Raw genomic sequence first — 22,940 nt, 5'->3', positions numbered from 1 at the left:
GCTGTGCATCTTTCAGCACCAGGAGCGGAAAGGAGAGAGAGAGACAGAGAGGGAGAAAGAGGGAGGCACTGCTTGATTCAGTATTAATAATAGTAAACTTAATTTCTGATAGAAAATTTGTTCAAAGACCATTTTACTAATCCATCGTCCTGTCGGGAACAACTTCACCTTCCTGTTCCTGAGTGCTGTGAAAGCTCCAACAAGTGGATATAAGAATATCGCACATATCGGATCATAAAGCAACCGGCTATTATTATTATCGAGTCTGATTTTTCTGGCCCATCGTGATGATTGGGGTTTATGTCCAAACCAAGTGAAATGGGTGTGTTGACATCCAGTTATGGCTAAATTGTGGGAGTGGGCATTAGGTACAGATTCTTGTGTGCAGATTTATAAAACAGGGTTAGGGTTAGGGTTACAATTAGCCATAAATGGTTAATGAAACGCCATCCATGAATATTGATATGCATCTAATTGTACTTGTCATTCCATTCTCTTTGTATGAGAAAATGGCGAAGTCGTAACGCAAGACAAAACCCTGGAAATGAACTGAGTGTAAAGGCCATGTTTTGCTTTATTTCACTACTTTGTCATCTAAGTCGCCATTTCCCACTGTCTCCAAAATGTGCGCACGCATGGGTCAAAGTTTCCATGGCGGTGCGCACATTTTCACGCCAAGTTTGTTTTTATAAATCCGAAAATCTGCGTGGCGCAGAAAAGTGGCACATACTTTTCAGGACAATTTTGTGCGCACGCAATGTTTTATGAATGAGGCCCCTGCTTACGTAGCCTTTTAGTGTGGAATCCACGCAAGGTTTTATACACGAGGCCCTGGGAGGGCAGTGAACCACACCAGGCTGCTTTTGTTCATTTCTGTTTTTTTAGTACCATGACCTCACCTACTGGCTCTCTTCATGTTTGTGTCCTCTCACTTACCTTGTATATTCCGTATACAGACAACTGTTGTAGCCAGCATGAGGGCAAACATTGTAGTTTGCTGACAATAATTACCCTACTTCAGTTTGATGAAACTTGACATCTTCTTGTGTTCGATGAGTTTCTGCCTTAGCCAATCCCATTATGTCAGACTGTGTCCATCTCTTATGTTCTGTCTTTAAGGTACAACCCTCTGCCAATCGGTTCAGTCTCGCTACTGCCAAGAAAAACAGGCACAAGGACTCATTTATCCCTACTGCCTTAGACCTCCTACATGTTGGTAAAGGAGGAAGACCGTGATTGTCAGTCATTAAGTCATGCTGATGATTTGTCTCGTGCTGCTTGCCTGAAACTCTTAAGATGCTATATGACCACTCAGACCTTTGCAATGAAATCTGTGCATTGCGAGTAAACAAAAGTTCCTCATGTTCCTGACTCATGGTAAACATTGTCCTTCTCCCTTCAACAAGACACCAGACATATGTTGAATTAAACCAGTTTTATTTGAACAGAGCAGGGCAGCCATGCTTTATTAGGACACCTAGACCAACAGCAGATAAAAGTGCAAATTAAAGTTTTCATCCAGACGCAGACTGAAATGGTGATGCGGTGCCTTCTGTCGACAACTAGAGGTGTGTATGCATTAGCCTACCGTTACCAAATCTCACACTCAAAATATCCCAAAATATACATATGTATGGTGAAGGGAATCCACAACATTACATATATTCCCACGTCAAGCTGCTTCATAGAGCCAAAACTTAGCGTGGAAAAATGTGTATTTAACTTTTTTTTTTCCTTTTTACAAATGATGCCTCAGGGCTGGAGTTAATTCACTTTAAATTCAGACAGTCAGGGCTGTTTGCTAGCATCAAGGTTAGAGACGCTGGCTAGAGACTGGAAGGTTAGCGGTTTGAATCCCCAGACCAGCTGGGAACTTCTGGGTAGGGAAGCTAAATCATGCCATCTCCTTCCATCAGACCATTGGAAAAAGGTTAAAGGAATAGTTCACCCAAAAATGAAAATTCAGTCATCATCTACTCACCCCCATGCGAGTTGAAACTCTGTTTTAGTTTGTTAGTCCATAAAACAATCCAGGAGCTTGCCAGCACGACTTCGTAGCAGCATTCTCCAAAACAAACTAAACCAGAGTTTCAACTCGCATGGGGGTGAGTAGATAATGACTGAATTTTCATTTTTGGGTGAACTATTCCTTTAAAAAAAATAAAAAAATTACTGCAATTAATTTATCTGGATACGACAACCTTTGCATACCACACGCTTTTCAATATTTCAACTTGGAAGGAAATCCGTTTTCTGAATCGAAGTGAACTGACACCAGCCAGCGGCATACTGACAGTATTCGCTGGACCTTTAACCCTTTGTGGCACAGATCTGATGTGTAAGGCCATGATGATACGCAGGCAGCTTTCTGAGGCAGTGAGGAGTGGCTAGTTAGCTTGAGCGGGGATGGAGGCGTGGATATAATACAGTGAGCTACAGTGAAGAAACGTATCATGAAAGTGCTGGTAGGCATGTCCGTGTCCAGATTTGTGCCACAAAGGAACAAAAAATAATTATTTTCTATTCGAGATGGACCAGATTTCTGACTTTCACAACAGAGAGGCGTCCGTCTGCCAGTGTGATCAGAGCAGAGAGTTCAGTATTTACAAGGAAGAGGCTGGTCGATACAAGCTGATAAGGAAGGCAGGCGTGCGCGCACACACACGCAGCAGGGTTCACATTAAAACATGGTGATTTAGTCTAAGTGAGTGATTCTTAACGGACAGTACAGTCTCCAGTCCTCTTCTCCCCTTAATTCCGTTTCATCCTTTGCACTTCTCTCTCCTGTCTCGTTTGCCATCGTCCATTTTTTGTTTCCTCATTTCTAGTCCTTTTCCCTTTCTCTTTTCCTACCAGCCTCTCTTTTCTCTTCTTCTTCTTCTTCACGCATCCCTCTTCCTCTACTGGAGCATGTCAACGAAAGCATCAAATTCATCAATGTTTTTCTCATAGACGGCCAGTTTCTCTGGGAGAGAGTCCTGCAGAAAGAAAATACATACAACTATTACTACTAACATTCACATGTGTGCTGATTAAAGCTGATAACACCCTATGGTGTTAAAAATAAAGAGTTGCTCCACACTGCAGCTGTCTCTCAACATTTCCACCTGCTTTAGGCCTATATATGATTTTAGGCTCAGAGGAGGTGGATCTTGAAGAGCATGACAATCGCTAGTTTAATTCCATGTAGTTCAGAGCAGAGCCATGAAGCGTTACTGTTACCAGGTCATCGGCCATAGACTGGGAGCTGATGTGTAGAGAGAGGCTGGCCAGCTGAGGAGGGTTCTGGAACTCCCTGTAGAACGTCCCTAAGTCCATCGGCAACAAGTCATCTTTAGAGAAGGCTGGGCGCTACGGAGAGAGGGCGAGAGCGAAAGAGAGAGAGAGAGAGCACACAGGTAAACTAGTTACAGATTAACTGAAATGGAAAACAGTAGAGCAGGCAGGCCATCTTTACGACAACTTGTTTACTTAAAGGACAGTTCCGGCGTGGTTTGAGTTTTTGCTCTGGAAGCATCTTGTAATATTTTGACAGCGTTCATGCGATGCTTCCTTATGGGAAAGTCGTATATCCCATAATCCTGACATAACATTTCTATCAGGGTTTTGATGTCATTATAACAGAGAAGACTTGGACAGTGGTGACCAGGAGGGGTTACAGGAGATCCAGCGAGAAGTACGTACAAAGTCGACCATGACAAAGTCGTCCTGCTGCGCTGATTCTTCTGAGCCCTGGGAGTGGAGACTGGCCTGCAGGGGGGAGGGGCAGGGAGGAGAGTCCGGAGGCTGGACCTGAACACACACACACACACACACAGCATTAGTAAATGCAGGTATGTTTTTTTGTTTGTTTGATGGACATACCTGGACCACAGTGAAGCAGATGGAAACAGAGGCAAAAGGAACATTCACGATGTTGACCCATAATATTAGCTAATGCTAGCAGTCAGCTTCTTCATGTTGTTATCATTATATTTATCTTAAAACCAACAAGGTTGAGTTGTAGAAGTTGTAGCTGACGACTAGTTTTAGCATTAGCAGTTTTAACGCTAACGTTAGCAAGCAGACACCGCTAACAAACAATTTGACTGTCAAAGAAGCACCACAAAGGATACAATGTTAGCATGTTACCAATACTAAAGATACAGGCTGTTAATACAATTCATAAGAATTCAACCTCGTTTGTTTGGAGGTATTAACAAGTCAAGTTTATTTATATAGCCCTTGGCTTTATCACAAGCATCTCTACATACCATATCATTTCATATACCACACTACAACAAACACACTCACGCTCACATTCACGCCTATGGGCAATTTAGTCTCCGATTCACCTGAAGTGCATGTCTTTGGACATGGGGAGAACCCAGGACCTAACTGCTGTGAGGCGACAGTGCTAACTGAGCCACCATTAGCCATAAAGACCATTAGCTGATGTTATGGTTGAACATCATTCCAGTTGCTGTGGCCTTTGATTTGGACCTTCTCCGCTCTGATCATCTCTGCACCGTATCCAAGGATCACTTTGGTGTAGATTCGATTTTTTTTTTGTCCAAAGAACAGTTGACTTTGCCTCCGTTTCCTTGTTTCCATCTGCTTCACTGCCTTCTGGGTAGGGTTTCCCACCCAGAGTATGATGTAAATCAAATATGGCTGGTGTATAAATAAAGCAAAACAATTTCAGAATAATTTAAAAAAAAATAAAAAACAACAAAAAACCCATCACTGCTACGTAAACAGAGCCAGTGGTGGGGTGAGTATTTCATGCTGCAATTAAAGATTGGGTCTTAATACAACAAATATCCTGAGGTTATGAGAGCAGTCAATTAGGTAACTCCATTTTCAGTTCCACCACCAGGTAACACATCAGTTTAAAGTATATGAAGTTACCATGGGGTCGTTCTCCTCTGAGTCCAGGCCTCTAGGAGCGAATGCTGCAAACGGCAGGTCCAGACTGGCTGTTGTTACCTACACACACACATACACAATTAATTCACCATAACCAGCTGGCTGTCCATTATTGTACATTAGACAATACAATACAATTCAACAATACAAAACAACATACTCATACAATAAATACAAGAGTAAAATCAAGAGGATAGCACAGTATAAAAAAATTATAGAGGGTACAACAATAGTAAAAAATATAAATACATAAAAGCAAAATGGCATTTAAAACTAACCTGTGTGCTGGGTTTATTGACAAAGGCTCCAACTTTCCTTGTGAATGCAGAGAGAGACTCCACTGGGTCAGAAGGAGAAACACTCCTCCTCCCTTCATCCCTCCTTCCCTCTCCACTCTGTGACAGACCTTCATCATCACCACTAGGAAGACGGGAGATACACAGTATGCAGATATGTTATGGTCATTTTGTACTATCGGCCAGAAAAAAATCAAAAACTGAAAACGTTGAATTTTGTAGGGAATCCACTTGTTGAGTTGAACTGGATGTAAGGAAAGGGTTACCTGCTGCCAGGTGTGTTGGGGGCGTGGTCTGCTGTCAGATGAGCGTCAGCTCCATGGGGAGGTTGGACAGGAACCAACGCAACACCGCCCTCCTTCCCAGCATGCAACACCTGAACAGGTAGAACGAAAAGGACTGAGTTACAGCGGATCAACTAGAAGCATCTGGAAGTACTGTCCTCCAAACCAATATGAAAACATCATAAAGGTTTTTAACAATATCTCCAACTCTGTCATGAAATTTATAAACACATCCCTAGAGACCCTAACACCTATCCACCCACATGTATATAGCACAGAGGGGTTGCTGAAAGGCATTCTGGGAAATGTAGGAAATCACAAACTGAAGTAGACAAGTCAGGCTGAGGGAAAGAACACTCCATCACAAAATAACTCCTGGAATGTATTGAGTGGAGTCTGCTTCCTATTGGCTGGCTCTTATGTGTTACCTGGTGTGGATTGGCAGCAGGGTGACAAAGCTCAGCAGCTCCCGCAAGAGCTGTAGGCTGGTATGACAACCTGGAAGTATACAACTACAGAGAGAGACAGAGACGGAGCGAGAGAGAGAGACAGAGAGAGAAAGATAAATAGAGAAAGAGGGAGAACCTTTGACTTTTGATGTTCTTTGATTAAACATCTTACAACAAAACAGAACATCACCAAAATCGCCTTTAAAGAATCAACCCCTCATCCACACACACAATACCCCCCAACACACACACACACACACACATACACACACACACACACACACACACACACACAGGTATAATCAACATTTAAATACAAGCAGTTGGACCAGACCCTCTTTTCCCATCATGCATATTGCATTGTGAACCCCCAGACTAGTGGCGTAGCCAGGAGTTTACCAATAAGTGGCCAAATAGAATTATGATTTATTATTTAACAGATCCACTTGCTAGTGTTGAACATCAAAGCATTGCAGGTAATTTATATCAACTCAAGTCTCACAAGTAGTAGACCTAATTGCAATAGTAATTTATTTCTCACAAATGGTAGAGGAATAATAATAATGATGATGATTTGAAGTACAGGCTTCCTTCTTGGGATTACAGTGTTTTATGGAGTTGTGTATTCCTTCCAACTAACTGCACTACGTGGGTTCTAGTCATTTCATTTGGTGGCTCAGTGGTCTAAGGTGCATACCATGGAACCACAAAGTCCTGGGTTCCAATCTGGCCCAGGACCTTTGTTGCATGTCATCTCCCTTTCTCTCTCCCAGTTTTTCCTGTCTCTCTCTACTTTCATCTGAATAATAATAATAATAATAATAATAATAATAGACAAAAATGCCACACAAAAAAAGAAAGACAGTCCTGCTCATAGAAGTTCTCCCGCCTCAATACATTCACACAAAACACAGTACAAGTCCTGGCCAATATGTTCCAAAAGGCCTTAAAGGCCTATACTGACATCTTGTACAGGCTTGATGTTAAATTTTCAGTAACAGACTGACGAGATTGGGCGTTGGATGACGGGACGGGACGACGGGGTGGAGCACATTTCTTTTGCAGCTCATATAAATATGCTTGGATCTTTGACAGTGCGAAAACACTATAAAATGTGTAGTCATCCATAAACTTTTACACGGTGAAATTTTGGGATGCCATTTCAATTGGTAAATTTGTCTGAAGATACAAACAACTGTGTACACAAGTGCAATAAAACACTACACTGACAAGATAGATATTTACACTTACGGACATTTTCTTGCCAACACCTGCCATGCTTTTCTTCATCATTTTTTGGATGCTTCCCCAGTGTCCTCATTTACTGATGTCACTGATGCTATGAATTATGGGCAATACGGGTTGCAGACTTGCTAAAAGTCCACATGGAAGGCCCCAAAGGTTCGCATCAGAGCCCTGAAGTACTTGCTGCTTTTGCAGAGACACAGTTCTAAGCCCTTGTGGACTTCGAAGTGCATCTCAAAGTCCAAACACTGGGATTCAGCCCCTGGCTCCAAAAATACAACATGGCAGCACCTAGAAACCCTACTTGCTGGGCTTCAAACAGGAAGTAAGAGGTTAATGGGTGGCATCAGTCACTCCGTCTATTATTTTGTATAGTCTATGATCTTATTATTATGATCTTATTATTATGTACATTAGCTTTATTTTTTTTTTATCTTATTACCTCTTCTCTTTATTATCTTCTGTACTTAATTTTTCCCTGGTACTGTTCTGCCAGTTGCTGCTGTGGCACCTGAATTTCCCCAAGGGGTTAATAAAGTGATATCTTATCTTATCTTATCTACCTTAACAAATCAAGTGATAAGTAAATATTTATGGACTATTTATTTTGATAGATTTGCCACTGAATTGCAGAGTGCTTACTAGTCAAGTTTTCGGTTTTGGTTGTTGGCTAGTTTTATTGGTCAGATTGTGGCTTTCTGTTTTAGTTGCTCCTTCCTGGCTTTCCATTATTTTCTATAGTCTATGATCTGTACTCTCAAAAGTCCATGACTTTCCTGCAGTTCACAATGACTACATTTACATGCAGGCCGAATCTGAATTCTCTCATATTATCTATTTTGTAGTGTAAAATATCAAAAATTGTTGTACACTTCGGCGCTGAATGTGTAGCCACATAATTTTTGTTAGCTTCAGAAAATCCTGTTAATAAGCTTCTAATGCAACTCTGACACACTGAGCAGCAACACACACACTAACAAACATTCTGTCTCACACACACACACAGTCTCACAGTGGACAGTGTAGACTCACAGTGTGAGTGACAAGTCCAGGGACCAATGGTAGCTGCAGACTGTCCAGGGGGAGGGGCTTAGACGGCTTAGAGGGGGAAGGACTCAACGTACATACACACTGAGATAATGCAGAGATACACACACACAGAGAAACACAATACAAAGACCACAAGAGAAAGAATACAGACAGACAGAAATAGAGAAAAAGAGAAATTGAAATGAAAAACAGGAGTGAAAATGGAGAGAAGAGGCCACAAAATAAAGGAATGAAAAGAAAGCAACAGTGGGAGTAAATGTGTCTTAGTGGTGTTACCTGAGAGGGAGGGGAGGTAGAGAAGGAGGTGGTGCAGACCTCCTGTGAATCCTCAACTCCTGCAAATGCTCCGTCCTCCTCACCTGGAGGTCTGGACACACACATGCACACACACACACACACAGCCCCACCATTATCATGCTGCTCTCAGATCAACAGAAGAATAGAATTCTCAGAATAGAATTCTTGCCCGTGGTTAATGTTATTCTAGCACGGCTAATGGCACAATTTAACTTATTCATAGGGCAGCCATATTTTATGTACGTCATACTCAGAGTGGGGAACCCTAGCTGGAAGACAGTGAATCAGATGGAAATGGAGGCAGACTTGACTGGTATTTAGACCAAAAAATGTATATATACACCAAAATTGTCCTTTAATATCGTGGAGAGATTAGCAGATCTGGATTACCCAAGAACAGGGTCTCTGCATGTTTCAGAAAGCCAAATTTAAGACTTTATTTAGATATTTTTAGTGCTACATGAATTTGAATTATAAACCAATTTAAATACCATAATAAAGAAACAAAGCTGACAAACCCAGCTTATTTCCGATTGAACATAACTAGTTTCTGTAACAAATCTATCAACCACATCTGGCTTCATCATGGAGGTCCATTGGAGAATTGGCTGCGCACAAATAATGTCTAAATCTATAACAACCAGGCGAGAAAAAGAGAGATATCTGAAAAAGATTGTTGTGCGGCTATAGATCCATTCAGTAATGTTATAAGTGAATAAGCGAATAGTCTGATATGGTGGATTTGTTTCCAAATTTATGCAACTGACACAGTAAACTGTCTTGTCTTTAGCCCTAGTCTCTACTCCAAAACACTCTAATTTGTAGCCTGAGAAGAATCTGTTTAGAAATGCAATTACAATTTCCCATTTGGCAATTAGGTGTTCACAGCATTGCTGCAGGATTTTCATTTTGGGGTGAATTGGTCCATTAATCTCCATAGCTACCTGTAGTTGCAGGGCTGTCCCATGTTGGCAGGAAGCTGGCTGCCATAGGGAGGATCCAGGAAGTGATCAACAATGATCCCCATGATGGGAGCTGAACGCTCAAACTGTCTGTAGGGGAGGAGAGGACATATCAACTGCTGACTAGTTATAAGTGAATAATTACAATTGGATACATTTCAAATTATAATTATATATAGCAATTGGGAATAGGAAATTGGAAGATTATTTCCCAATAACTAAGAAAATAATATTCTTATTTGTAACTACTGGCCAAGTCTTTTTTTCTTCCTTTGTAAAAGCTGGTTTGTGGTTGGTTTACATTTTGTGTGTTAGTTACCTATTAGACATGAATGCCAGGTTGGTGCGATAGGCACAGGACAGAGTGACTGTGCCAACAGGAGTGCCAACTACACCGACACGTACCGTCTGAAAACCTTAACAAATAACAACAAACCTCAATAAATAAGCACATCAGCACCACCACTCACACAGCAACGATGACAATGTAAAATGGCTGCCTTATCATTTTTATTCTTGCCACAAGGTCTAGCATGTCTATGTGCTCATACTGAGACTGCAGTATTTTCGTAAGGTCCTTGTTGAACTGTCATGTCTGAAATGGCTGTTGTAGTAATCTTTATAATAACTTACTGCTCCTGCTGACGCTAGTTTTCATTGCAGCTACACTGGAAGATTGATTTTTCCATTTCACATTTCTCTACAATTCAAATTGCTTGTGGAAACGTTTGGCTAGCTAGTAGAAGATTCAAGTTCTCTGGTTTCCTGATTAGTCAAATCGTGTTATTTTACAACATTAGATTGTTTGATTTAGGTTTTGCATATTGTTTATTGGACTAAGTGGGCTTCATCCTTTGTTGAGGCTGTAGCATTAGTATAGTAATTTGATTGTATTTTTCACTGCTATATAGTCAGTTGCATTTGAAACCTTGAAGCTGGTCAGCTAGGAAGCATGGAAGATCAAGATGAAGATCAGTAATAGTTTAGAGCATGTTAGTCAGGAAGCTAAATTTACAGTTACCTTCTCCCAATCCACTCAGTTGGACTTCTCCAAAGTAGATCCTAGACAGGAGAGGAGAAACAGGAATAGATAGCTAATGGGTAATGGGCCAATATTGACTGTCATTGACTCATCAGTACTGGTTATATTTCACAGATAAAACACTGACAATATCAGCTCAAAAAATGAATTTAACACAAGCAATTAAAATTTTGTTTTTAGAGTTTAGATAATATAACTGAAGGCATTTTCAGGACCTGCAGACACTTGAATGAATGAGACTAGTTTCCAAAAAGACATGTATCTTTGACGCAACTACCAGGAACATTTTTTAAATAAAATTGGTTCTGGTACGTTTCCCTTCCAATAACTGACAGCAAAAATCTTTTACCGATCAGGCCCTAAACAGTAGTCAGTAAGTCAGTTAACGCAGCAGTATGGTGAGACAAGCATAGTCCAATTACCTGTATAATATGACATAATCGTGTCCCTGTTTTCTGGACAGTTTATAGGCAGGTGTTACTCTGGTGATTGCCAGCAGTGACTTGAGGAGGAGAGACAGACGATTGTAGACTGTATATGACACCTTGATGTCCTTGTCACACCTGCAGGGATAAACAGACAACACATTAACTACACTCTGCAGTAGCTTGGTAGTAGTTTAAAAAAAAATTATACCTGGATAGCATTTCAGTAGTATCTTACTTTACTTTAACTTCAAAGTGTCAAAGTATTCCTTTAACACACTGTCTATAAATAACTAAATACAAAACAATAGTAAAAAAATAGAACCCACTCACTTCTCATTCATCTCCAAGCACCAAGTTTCTAATTCCATGGAGTCGCCCTGAGAGTGAGAGTGAGAGAGTGAGAGAGAGAGGGGGGGGGGGGGGGGGGGGGGGGTAGAACTGTATTTATTTACCGACTGACTGAAGGTGCATTACAGACTAAGAAAATGGACAGCGGTAGGTTTAGCTAGGTTACCCTGGTGAGGGTTGAGGGAGATTTTACCTCTGATGTCTTGAGGGAGATCTCCACACACATAGAGCGTCCAATGCCTGGAAGCTGGCCAGCCAGAGCCTTCTTGGCTTCATGAGTCACTTCTGGGATGTCTTTGATGGCCAAATTAAACTGGTGCAAATATAGAGACAAAGGTATTAGGTTGGAAGAAGAATGGATGTATGGAGATTGGAGATGAGGTGTCGTACAAATGAACACATTTGTGAACCCCCTCAGCTTGTCTCTCTTCCATCTGCTCCATGTTGTTGTCACTATCGGCGGACATCAACCGGATACAGGTAGGAGGAAATACGCACTGCTGTTCATGAAACCAGCAGTGTGTATGGGGGCATTTTCATCTTGGAATAGGAGAACATCATGAGGTAACAGTGTTAACACCCTGGGGTGCTCCTGGTCCTGTAAAATGGCCTCACGTTCCTTAACTGTTATGTAACCATGCAGATCAATCATCAGTAGGGATGGGACAATCTGCTTATCTCACAATAAGATTCGATACGTGATATGAGGTTCACAATTCAATACAACCACGATACAAGTAATAAATATAAGTTCAATGACAACAAAGTCTGACTGTGCAGAATTATGTTTATTTCTGAGCCACAAATCTTTCTAGCGATGGTACTGGCTCGCTAGAATATAAACAACAATCCAAAAATGTCATTAGAAAGTGAAAATAATATAATTTGTATGGAGAGCTTGTGAAATTGTGATGGTCAAGCGTCTCATTTATGATTACTAGAGCAGAATGAAATGGAGCTGATATTGTGATACAGACCATCAGACCACATCACTTTTTCCATCGCTCAGGGCTTAAAGTTTTGTGGTCCTTACACCACCACACCTCCTTAAGCCAATTTTTAAAATGCCACAACATTATGGTGACATACATAATTTCCCCACGTTACATCAAAACTTTCATCAATGTGACGGAAGGACGAACAAACAAACGGAACGGATGGAGACCGATCCAGGAGAGGGTACAGGTTTCTCCAAGAGAAAGAGAGAGAGATTAAGGAAGGAAGGAAGTAAAGATAGAAGGGAAGGGAAGGGAATGAATGAACGGTCTTACCCAGTCAGAGCCAGTAGGTGATGAGGATGAGCGAGTACAGATCTTCTCGCCAAGACGAGCCTGGACAATCACTTGGACAGTCTACAAACACACAAACAGGACATAAGAAACCAACCTGTCAGGGCACAACATTCAGTAAACTGTGTACAGGTCCTGCATTCAAACTGAGGACATATGGGCAACAGTTTGAGGCAATGGAGAGGGTGATATTGCCTTCAGAATGGATGGGGGACTATAACAAATAGAATCAATATGGATAACCTAGTGGGCTATAAGGAACAAGAGAATCATGAGAACATACTCCCTTCTTACCTTCAAGGCAAAGAACTTAATGAACTTGTCCAAGTCTTTTTTATCCTGGGGGCTCAGGTCACTGTCCATGTTGTCACAACCCTGCAATCACAACATGACAACCCATTAGGGATGGACAGAAAACATAACTAAAACCAGTTATTCAATTATCTGATTAGTCTCATAATCCACTTAACTGTGGAAAATGTTGATTTATCTTTTTCAGGCTCTCTCTTCTAAATTTTAGTTGGTTTTGCCGGGAGTAAATAAAATATATCCCAGTGGTCTAAAATTGTGAGCACAAACTAATTACAATAACGTACACCCAACATTAATTTTAGTAAATTTTATGTGTACAATCACAATGGATGCTGTGCTAATGCCTGATAGTCAGATAACTGATAACGGTCGACAGAAGGTTGGCTTAACTCTAATAACTAGTGTTTGCTAGCTAGCTAGCTAGCTAGCAACACTCGCTAACTGGACGCAATGTAAATACATTGAAAATGCTGCCTTCAACAGAGCTAGGAAAAATACCGTTTGTCATAATTGCTGGAACATATAGCTAATGTGGTTGCCCGTGTAGTTTACTGTTTTAAATGTAATTAGCTAGCTAGAGTGGCCTCCACGTTGACAGTAAATTGTGTCAACAAGAAGATTTCGAGGCCATGATAAACCAGAGGACACTGACAACCACCTAATGCGGTACACCGTGCTAGCAAACAAATAACAAAAGCTACATTTCTATAATTCCATCTGTCCAAACGTTAACGTTATATAAAATACAAGCAGTGACTCACTAGCTAACTAGCGCTTGGCTAACGTTAGCTAGCTACCACGCACTTTACTTACACTTCATCACAGAACGGCAAAACTTACATTAGATTTTTTCTAGTCAGTGAGGTGTTGATAATATACAAAACAATCTAATATTGAGATAAAATGCAACGTCTTGTTCCAAAACTATCTATAGTCACATTTTAATGTAATGCGACGACAACAGCAGCTGTGCTCATTTTCTGTTTATTTTCTTCAGGTCGACGTGTTTGGATAACAGCACTTTCGCTAAGGCACTTTCGCTGTTTTTTGTAACGCTCGGCAAAATTTATGGTTGAGAGAAAACAAACAAATCATACTTTAGGGAACAAAATGATAAGGAAGTTGCATTTGTTTTCAAGTGAAATACTCATGTGATTATGTTAGCTAAAAAAAAAACCCGATAAGCGACACATAATGAGGCGAAACTGCGACTTCACACCGCAAGTTAGGTGATCCTGTGGCTTGTTTGGGTTAGTAGCCGCTGCATTAGTTCTTTAAAGGTAAAGCTTTATGGATTTTTATATAGTTTATTGATTGCATCAAAATATAAATCTGTGGTTAAAGATGAATTTTAGATATCCAGCTGTCTGTGCTAGGTGAATTATCGCTTTTTCATTTGAGAGCTTTTTCTTAGACAGATAGCTCACATACTAGCTAGTTAGCTTGCTAGGTAGCTACACCCTCTGCTGGTTCCCAATTCAAAAAGAAAGGCTTGAGTTCTCCATTGGCAATTTGACATAAAAAGATATTATTACGAATAACTTTGAATTAAACATGACCAAGGGTCCATTTACATATAATAATAGTCGCTTACTGATTGTATTCACTAAAGACAGAGTTTTTGCAAGAGTTTTGGTAATTCTTTATTACCCAGAACTTTACTGTAGGTTATAATTTATAATAAGGGATACGACGCTGAAGTTGCCTACTTATTCGCAGCTACTTATTTGTGGGCTGTCTGTGGACGAATCGATTTTTTTTCGAACAGAAGGTTTCCTCTGTATTTAGAGTGTTCTTTGCCTCATGTATTAGAATTCTTGGAAAAATACAAATGTTCTCTACCAGACAGGGATGGAGTGGGAAGTAAACCCACCTAAACTCAGTTTACCCATCTTTTTAGGATTAAATTTACCACCTTTTTAGCTTAACATAAATCTTTCTGAGGTAAATGTATACATCATAGAAACTGATGCAAGTTATATAATGATGGGGTCTTTCAAGGACAAAAGCATGAATTAATGTTTTTGTTTCTATTCGTGGTTGTTTGACTTGGATGCTCACTGACTCAAGTCAAGTCAAGTTTATTTATTTATATAGCCCTTTATCACAAGCATGTTTCAGAGGACTTTACAGAGAATGTGTCTAGCTAGATCTAACTAAACACAATCAGTGGTGAACAAAAAATGATGTAGGACAAACATAGCGAAAAACACAAGGTAGGCAGGAGCAGATTTAGCAAGACAAACAATCTACCTATTCTACATAGCCTAACCTACCCGGCACCCCAGCCTTAGACCCTAAATGCACACAAGGAAAAACTCCCAGGAAAAACCTTAGTAGGAAAACTTGGAAGAAACCTTGGGCGGGCTGAGGCAAATAGGGATCCCCCCCGGGACGGCTTAGCGTGCAATAGGTGCCGGGCAAAACATTGACAGAGTCATGGGCAACAATGATGACAGGAGAAAACAGAGAAAGACAAAAAGGGTGGAGAAGCTGCATGCGGCGATGAGAGGGGGCTGAGGCCAGCACTAAAGGAGCGAGGACTGACTGGGCATTATAGTTTACTCAATGTTATTTACCACCACTTTTTACAACTTTTACTTTAATTTTTTTTTTTTTGGAAACTGCAGGGGAAAATACAAAATAGAAAAAGAATAGATTATAGAATTGTTAAGGTGTGCAGCAGGACTTATTGAAGCAAAGGAGAAAGGAGTGCAGAATATTTACGATATGAAAATGTGTCAAAGTATGAACTATAAGCTATTTAATGTTGTCAGTACCCACAGCATGGCGATCCCTATAGCTATCCTGGACTGTGATTTACTGCTGCATGGTCGGGGCCATAAGACACTGGACCGCTTCGACCTGGACTCCGTCTCAGACCACTTCCTTCTCACAACATTTGGCTTCCCCAGGGAGTTCATCCTGTATCTGGTGGAGTTACTCAGAGATGTGAGTCTGTTCTGTTCTGCTGCGTCCAGTTTATGACTTTAAATGTGTACTTCTGTGTCATTATACTGAGTGGTCTGGAGCCCAGGTTTTAGCTGTTTTTGGCTTCTATACGTATTCTCTTTCCTCACTCTTTCTACTAACATGTACATTGGTGTGTTTGTGTGTTAGGTTCTCTGTAGGCGTACCCAGCGGTCTAGAGCCATTAGTCCTGAGGTGCAGGTGTTGGCTGCTTTGGGCTTCTATACGTCTGGGTCATTCCAGACGTCTATGGGAGATGCCATAGGGATTAGCCAGGCATCTATGTCCAGATGTGTGACCAACGTGACCAAAGCCCTGGTGGAGAAAGCTGCCCAGTTCATCACATTCACCAGGTAGGAAACTGGATTAGTCTGAATTATACACACCACTGTCTGACTGTTGTCCATTCAGCAGTGTGCCGCTGCTACTGCTACTACTGATACTACTACTACTGCTGCTGCTGCTGCTGCTACTACTACTGCTACTACTACGGCTACTACTACTACTACTACTAATAATAATAATAATAATAATAATAATAATAATAACAACTCTGTCTCTAAACAGAGATCCTACCAGCAAAGAACAATCTATCCAGGAGTTTCAGAGGGTGGCAGGAGTCCCAGGAGTCTTGGGGGTTCTGGACTGTGTTCAGGTAAATTGTAATTATATTGTAATAAATTATATCACATTACATTAAATTATATTACATTATATTGTAATAGTTTTATTCTATGTGTACATTGGGTGCCATGACTTTTGGGGGTGTTTTTTGTTTAAATACAATAAAACATTCTAAATAATATGTAACAATACATAATTTGTTTAATTTCATCTAAACAGTGCTCATCCTACACAGTATACTGGATAAGAACCATTTTCTGGAAAGAGTCTCAATACTGTGCTTCTTTCCTCTTCATATCCAGGTTGCCATTAAGGCTCCGAACAGCGAAGACTCGTCGTATGTGAACAAGAAGGGGTTTCACTCTGTTGGCTGTCAGCTGGTTTGTGATGCCAGAGGACTGCTACTCAGTGCAGAAACCCACTGGCCCGGCGGACTCAAAGATATTGAAATTCTGGAAAGATCTGCAGTCTACAAACTACTGCAGGACACCAAGGACGGCTGGCTGCTGGGTGAGGCATGGGTTTTGGTCTGGAAAGTCTAGAAATGTATGGAACAAGAGTATCGTATCGCTGTCGGGTGAAAACCTCCTATCTCCAGAATTTCAGCTTCCCTGGCACAAACAAAAACAGCCTTGTCTTGAGCTTGACCACCGTGCATTTCTGAGTTTATCCAATCGGGCTCTGAAAGAGTTTCATAAACCCAAGTGTCATTGAATTTTCTCAACCCATAGAAGACCATGTAAATGAAAACATGAAAATCACCAAAACTGGATTCACGAGGTTTTCACATGACAACGGCAATATGTCATTTCCAGTTCTTTTCCAGATAAGTTTGGAAATTGCACAGAAAAGTATGAAAAAATAGTGTTGTAATGTCCCAATATACTTATGACTATGCATTTTCTGTGGTTTTAAACCTCTGTCAACGCACATATTCTGATATTTGCTGCTGTGAAGAATCATCTCTAAAGTGATATGGCAGAGTTAGTAGGGGCAAGACAAATATTGGCATCAATCATACTTCGAATCAAATCAAGAAAGTATGGAAATTTGAAATTGAAACTGTGTAGGAAACCTTGGGAATGCATAGATGAATACAAAGATGGAGAGAAGGTTAGTAAATAAGTAGCCATCTGGTCAATGGGGATTGATAGCAGCACCCAAACCGGTTATTCAGGTTTTGGGTCGACACATAACATAAACAGGTAACCTAATAACCTAATAACCTGGGTAAGCTCATACTCCGATTATGAGAAGCCTGGTTGAAATGCCTGGCTTACTTCCATATTAAACAAGAGTAAAAAGTCTTAAAAAATCTCAAAGTCTGAAAATAAATTATCTAAATTCAAGGCATTAAAAAGTATTAAAATGTCTCATATACAGTTATTAGAGGACTTATTTTTCACCATGTAATGAGAGGTTTTGCTTTACTAAACACAAGTGCCAGTACATGGTCTTCTTCCCATAAAGGATGTCTGTCTCCTAGGCGACCTCCGCTACCCTCTCAGAAAGTGGTTGATGACGCCGGTCTGTTACCCAGAATCCCCTGCAGAGTTTCGATATAACCTTGCCCACACCGCTACGCACGAGATAGTAGACAGGACCTTCAGAGCCATCCAGACCAGATTCAGATGTTTAGACGGCTCCAAAGGCTACCTACAGGTATTCTACTCTATTCTATTCTATTCTATTCTACATTTGTTATTTATGCTCATGTTACATTTGACAGTAAGTAATTAAGTGGCTGGTTTTAATTTCAGACAGAGACTTCATTTCATTTCATTTCACTCCTTTTTCAACAGTTTGATTATTAGATTCATTCGCTATTTTCAACTCTTAAACATTGACAGCTCACATACATTCACTTCTGACATTATGAATTTCATAGCCTATATAATTAGAAACAGTTAAATATGTTGGAGGGAATGAGAACCTTTTTTCATCAAGCACACACTAACGTGCAGTACTGTGCAAAAGTCTTAGGCGCATGTAAAAAAAATTCCATAAAGCGAAGATGCTTTCAAAAAGAATGAAATGAAAAGTTTCTAAATATCCAAAAATGTACTATAAAGAGCAGTCTACTGACACACTAATGCAGAAAACAAATAAATAAACATCTAAGACCTCTGCGATCATCTCTCCTCTTTTTCCACCATGTAGTATTCACCAGAGAAGAGTTCATCCATCCTGCTGGCCTGCTGTGTTCTCCACAACGCCTCCCTGCAGTCTGGATTAGACGCCTGGACTCTGGAGAGGACGGATCCTCTGGAGCAACCCGAGAGCCTGGAACAGAGACCTGAAGACCGAGATACCGAGGCAGAAGACGGACGAAAACAGCTCATACTGAAAAACTTCAGTTAACATGCCGGGTGGACTCAGAAGCCTCATGGTGTTATTGGATCTATGCCGGTTTGTATAGTTATGGTCAGGGCTGCAGTCAAGACCAACTTCGTCGAGTCGAAGTCAATTCCAAGACCAGGTCCAGCTGAGTTCCAGTCGAGTCCAGATCCAAAGGGGGTCGAGACCAAGTCAAGACTGAGACCAGAGCAAATGTCCTATTCTAGACCAAGACCAAAATAGGCAATAAACAGTCTTTCCAAATGGAAAAATAATGATTAAGGAGTTTCCCAAAGGAAAAATCCACTTAAACCATGTTAAGTGAAAAAGCTATTAGTAAAAGCTATTGGTGATGTACCTTGCATTTTGTTGTTTGGCCATGTATTTTTCTTATTGCTGTGGATAATTGGTAAAATGTAGATGATGTCACGTCACGTTGAGATGTTTCCAACACAGCTACAGTGGAGTTTGATATCAGAAAATGTTTCAGCGATCTAAAACATCAGCAGTAAACGTCCCTCAGAATCAAAGAGCGAGGGCTTCTTTCTAGAGCCACCATTTTGCACCAAGAGACGTTCAACAATCATACAGGGAGAAATCCATCGTAGAAGAAGCAGAAATCAATAAGTTCACTCCCCTTCTCTGGAGGCTATTGAAAGGCATTCTGGGAAACGTAGAAAATCACCAACTGATGAAGTAGACGAGTCAGGTTGAGGGAAAGTGGGTTCACTAAAAAAGTAAATTTCAACACTTAGTCGCAAAAAACTCCCGGAAAGCATTGAAGATCACGGGTTGATGATATGTAACAGTTTAAGGGTATCTGAGGGTGGATTTTTCCTTTGACGGAGTCATTAGTGCAAGTCTTGTCTTTGTTGCTATTTTTATTTTGTTTCTTTGATCTTAAAGCACTCTGTAACTTTATTAAGAAAAGTGATAAAACTATAAATATTTTTTATAAGATTTCCTGTCTAAATCCTTCCAGTTGAAATAGCAGGGAGAGGGAATAAGTGTGAACTGGATGTCTGAGACACAGCAGAGAAAAAAACTTTCTGGTACAACTAACTAGTAGTTTTATTATATTTGTATATTGGGTGCCAGGATCCATGGGGATGGTAGACTGTGTTTGGATAAGTAAATAGTACTAAACAGTAGCGCTGAACCACATGTACAGAAAAAGGCGCATGTGCATTGATGTCTGTTCTCGTTATCCCTATCATTATGAGAATATATGTGTAGATGGATATAAAGACAGTAGTCTGACTTTGATTAACCTTGTGTTTGGGTCCATCTTGTGGGGAGTAGGTGTTATGTGGAAATGTATGAATGAAAGTATGGAACAACACAGAATCATGAGGGTGGTCAAAATGACAGCCAACATGGGTTAGTGGGTTAGGGTTAGGGCTAGTTGGACAGTTGGACTTTGTCATGGTGGAAGAGAGGGTCGCCTCAATATATCTAGGAGTTGCGGAGAGTAAAACTGTTTGTGCGCATGCATCTACCAGCTATTTTGAGCACATGGCCTTCGACTTCGACTTCAACGCTCACATTGGCAGTGACTGGAAAACCTGGAGGGGCATGAAGAATAGCCTTCCTGAATCCGAGCAGTGTGTAGTTATTGGACTTATGTGCTAGTCATGGGTTGTCCATAACGAACACCATATTTGAACATGAGGAGGTTCATGAGTGTAGTTGGTAGCTGAGCACCATCTGGTGGTGAGTTGGATCAGAGGTGAGTCTGCTGGACAGACCTGGTAAACTCAAACATGTAGTGACGTTTTGCTGGGAACGCCTGGTGGAAGACTGCTCTGAATCATTTCTCTCACCTCTGGGCAAGCTTCTCCTGTATCCTGGGGGAGGTTGGAATGGTCAGAATGGAGCCTGTTCAAACCCTCTGTCATGGAAGCGGCTGCAAGATGTGGCCAGAAGGTTGCCGGTGCTTGTCACGGTGGCAATCCAAGAACTTGTGGACACCGGCGGTGAGGGAAGCTGTCAAGCTGAAGGAGGCCTTCTGGGCCTGGTGGCATGAGAACCTCACCCTTTCTCTATATATGGCTTATTAAAAAAAGAGAAGACTAAGGAGAGAATTTATGAAAACAAGGTCTCCAGAGATCAAACAAAAAGTCAGCCAATTACAAACACAAATACGGAAAGCAATTACGAGGGAATGAGAAAAAACATGGAACAAGTTTTCTGCAGACTTAAATAATGACCCAAATCCCAAAACATTTTGGCAGAAAATCAATCGGCTTAATGGAAAGAAAAGTAACTCAAGAATTACAGTTTTCAGACATAATGGCCAAATAGTCGAGGAAGTAAAAGAAAAAGCATGTGCTTTTAAAGAGCACTTACAAAATGTACATTCATGTCCAGATGACCCCTTGTTCGACCCAGAGTGGAAGGAAATAGTAGAGCGCCAGGTCTGTCTGCCTACCCATCTATCCCTAGAAAATATAGAAACCAATCATCATCTAATCAAAGTGGTCACGATAACTGAACTCCATGAGCATTTTATCAAGCTCAAAGTGAAAGCCCCTGGTGAAGATACAGTGGACAATCGGCTTATCAAAGAGGCATCACCAGAGTTTCTAGCCATACTTGCAGACCTCTATACCCTTTGCCTCCATGTTGATTATTTTCCAAAGCCCTGGAAATCAGCCTTGGTGTCTATGGTCCCCAAACCACACAAAGATCCCCACCTGCCTGTCTTATTACAGGCCTATTAGCCTCCTGAGTAACCTTGGCAAACCTCTGGAAAGAGTGCTGGCTGATAGGTTCCAAAGCCACTTTTGATGCCATAGGAGTTCTGGGGGTCCAGCAGGCTGGTGGTGCTTTTAAATAGCTTTCTAACCCAGAGAGAGATTGCAGTGAGAGTGGGAGCATCAACCTCCAGCAGATTCACCCCCGAAGTTGTCCACTGCTGTTTTTAATGTATCTAAGTGATATCTACTACCCACCCCGAGGAGAGGGACAAGTCTCCCAATTCGCTGACGACCTCTGTTACTGGGCCTCATCAAAAAATGTCCAACATGCTGGAAGACAATTACAGAGAAGCATCATCGAAATGGAAATCTGGGCAAATATGTGGAAAGTAAAATGAAATCCCTCAAAAACGCATGTGTGTGACAAAGATTTTATGGTCTACACTTTTTTATACCATTTTAATAGTGGGACAATCCTGCAGTGTTGTATTTTATTGTTAATTACTGCATAACTCTTATTCTTTTATTTGGTGAATATGAAAATCTCCTAATCCCACTCCATCCCCCAATTTCTCAATAAGAAAACAGGGACTGAAGAGGACTGCCAGTCGTGAGCTGTCCCTACATGAACCATTCTGTTCTGTTCCGGCATAGGGGACCCCTGACTCAGCAGAGAGGTATCGGCAGGCCAAAAAAGCTGTAGCTGTAGTTGCAGAAATAAAAGCTATTGAAGAAGATTGAAAAAGCTATGGAGAAAAACTTTTGGGTGGCCTCAAAGAGGTTCTCGCAAACCATTTGGTACGTACTATTAAGGCAAATTCCTAATCGCAGTGGCAAAAAGAGGAACAGAGGGTATTTTTCAACTATCAGTGAATCAGGCGGGTCATACTCCCTGGGACAGGTGTTGGAAAGGAGACTCCAGCCGATGGTCGAGCCTCAGATTCTGAACGAGCAATGCAGATTTTGTCCTGGTCACGGAACAGTGAACCAGCTTTTTCCCCTCCTCATGGATAATCGGGTCACATGGTGGTTCTGTCGAGTTGGAACTTTCGTGGTGATGGATGGTGCTGAACGTCTTCCCGGCTACCTTGCCTTGGAACAGTTCTGGAATGATTGTGTTGAATGCTGAGCTGAAATCCACAAACGGGATCCAAGTGTAGGAGCCAGAGGTGTTCAGGTTCCAGGAAAATGGTGGAGGTCGATGTTGACCACATCATCCACAGAGTGGTTCACCCTGTAGACAAACTGCAGGTGGTCTAGGAGTGGATCAGGGACAGATGTAAGGTAGCATAGGACCAGCCGTACAAGATACTTACCCTATATTTTGTTCATGCTGGGAGAGATGGACAATTAAAGGCTCTTCTCTGTGATGTCTCAAGCCATCTTGAAGAAAAAAGGAG

At 41.1% G+C, this 22,940-nt stretch overlaps 2 protein-coding genes across 4 annotated transcripts; one reads left to right on the top strand and one right to left on the bottom strand.

Annotated features, from left to right (window-relative positions):
• Positions 1–1,420: 1,420 nt before the first annotated feature.
• On the bottom strand, positions 1,421–13,899 carry atg13 (ATG13 autophagy related 13 homolog (S. cerevisiae)). 3 transcript variants are annotated; one of them, XM_078291164.1, is made up of 18 exons: positions 13,724–13,899; positions 12,893–12,973; positions 12,581–12,661; positions 11,503–11,622; positions 11,292–11,338; positions 10,956–11,096; positions 10,513–10,553; positions 9,811–9,907; positions 9,474–9,581; positions 8,509–8,599; positions 8,215–8,313; positions 5,917–6,000; positions 5,471–5,580; positions 5,187–5,328; positions 4,891–4,968; positions 3,685–3,792; positions 3,223–3,351; positions 1,421–2,978 (listed from the first exon to the last, which is right to left on the bottom strand). In XM_078291164.1, exons 2-18 carry the CDS (start codon positions 12,959–12,961, stop codon positions 2,901–2,903), a joined length of 1,623 nt encoding a protein of 540 aa, XP_078147290.1. In that variant the 5' UTR covers positions 12,962–12,973; positions 13,724–13,899; the 3' UTR covers positions 1,421–2,900. The 3 variants fall into 3 exon arrangements, with proteins under 3 accessions (XP_078147290.1, XP_078147289.1, XP_071772852.1); XM_078291163.1 differs by having other exon boundaries at positions 13,751–13,899; XM_071916751.2 differs by lacking the exon at positions 8,215–8,313 and having other exon boundaries at positions 13,751–13,899.
• A 245-nt stretch (positions 13,900–14,144) lies between these two features.
• harbi1 (harbinger transposase derived 1) lies at positions 14,145–19,258 on the top strand. The gene is made up of 7 exons (XM_071916759.2): positions 14,145–14,190; positions 15,697–15,862; positions 16,031–16,233; positions 16,448–16,535; positions 16,807–17,014; positions 17,991–18,166; positions 18,665–19,258. Exons 2-7 carry the CDS (start codon positions 15,698–15,700, stop codon positions 18,863–18,865), a joined length of 1,041 nt encoding a protein of 346 aa, XP_071772860.1. The 5' UTR covers positions 14,145–14,190; position 15,697; the 3' UTR covers positions 18,866–19,258.
• Positions 19,259–22,940: the final 3,682 nt, after the last annotated feature.

Source organism: Centroberyx gerrardi, chromosome 21, assembly GCF_048128805.1.
Source record: "Centroberyx gerrardi isolate f3 chromosome 21, fCenGer3.hap1.cur.20231027, whole genome shotgun sequence".
Taxonomy (NCBI): Eukaryota; Metazoa; Chordata; class Actinopteri; order Beryciformes; family Berycidae; genus Centroberyx; species Centroberyx gerrardi.
Note: the sequence above shows the minus strand (reverse complement) of the source record. Positions and strands in the feature narration are given on the sequence as shown.

Coding starts and splice junctions, on each gene's coding strand:
- atg13 (XM_078291164.1), bottom strand. CDS start 12,961: ATGGACAGTGACCTGAGCCCCCAGGATAAAAAAGACTTGGACAAGTTC. Junction 8,600..9,473: donor GGACAGCCCTGCAACTACAG/GTAGCTATGGAG, acceptor GTGTGTGTCCAG/ACCTCCAGGTGAGGAGGACG. Junction 8,314..8,508: donor CTACCTCCCCTCCCTCTCAG/GTAACACCACTA, acceptor GCATTATCTCAG/TGTGTATGTACGTTGAGTCC.
- harbi1 (XM_071916759.2), top strand. CDS start 15,698: ATGGCGATCCCTATAGCTATCCTGGACTGTGATTTACTGCTGCATGGT. Junction 16,234..16,447: donor CAGTTCATCACATTCACCAG/GTAGGAAACTGG, acceptor GTCTCTAAACAG/AGATCCTACCAGCAAAGAAC. Junction 18,167..18,664: donor GCTCCAAAGGCTACCTACAG/GTATTCTACTCT, acceptor TCCACCATGTAG/TATTCACCAGAGAAGAGTTC.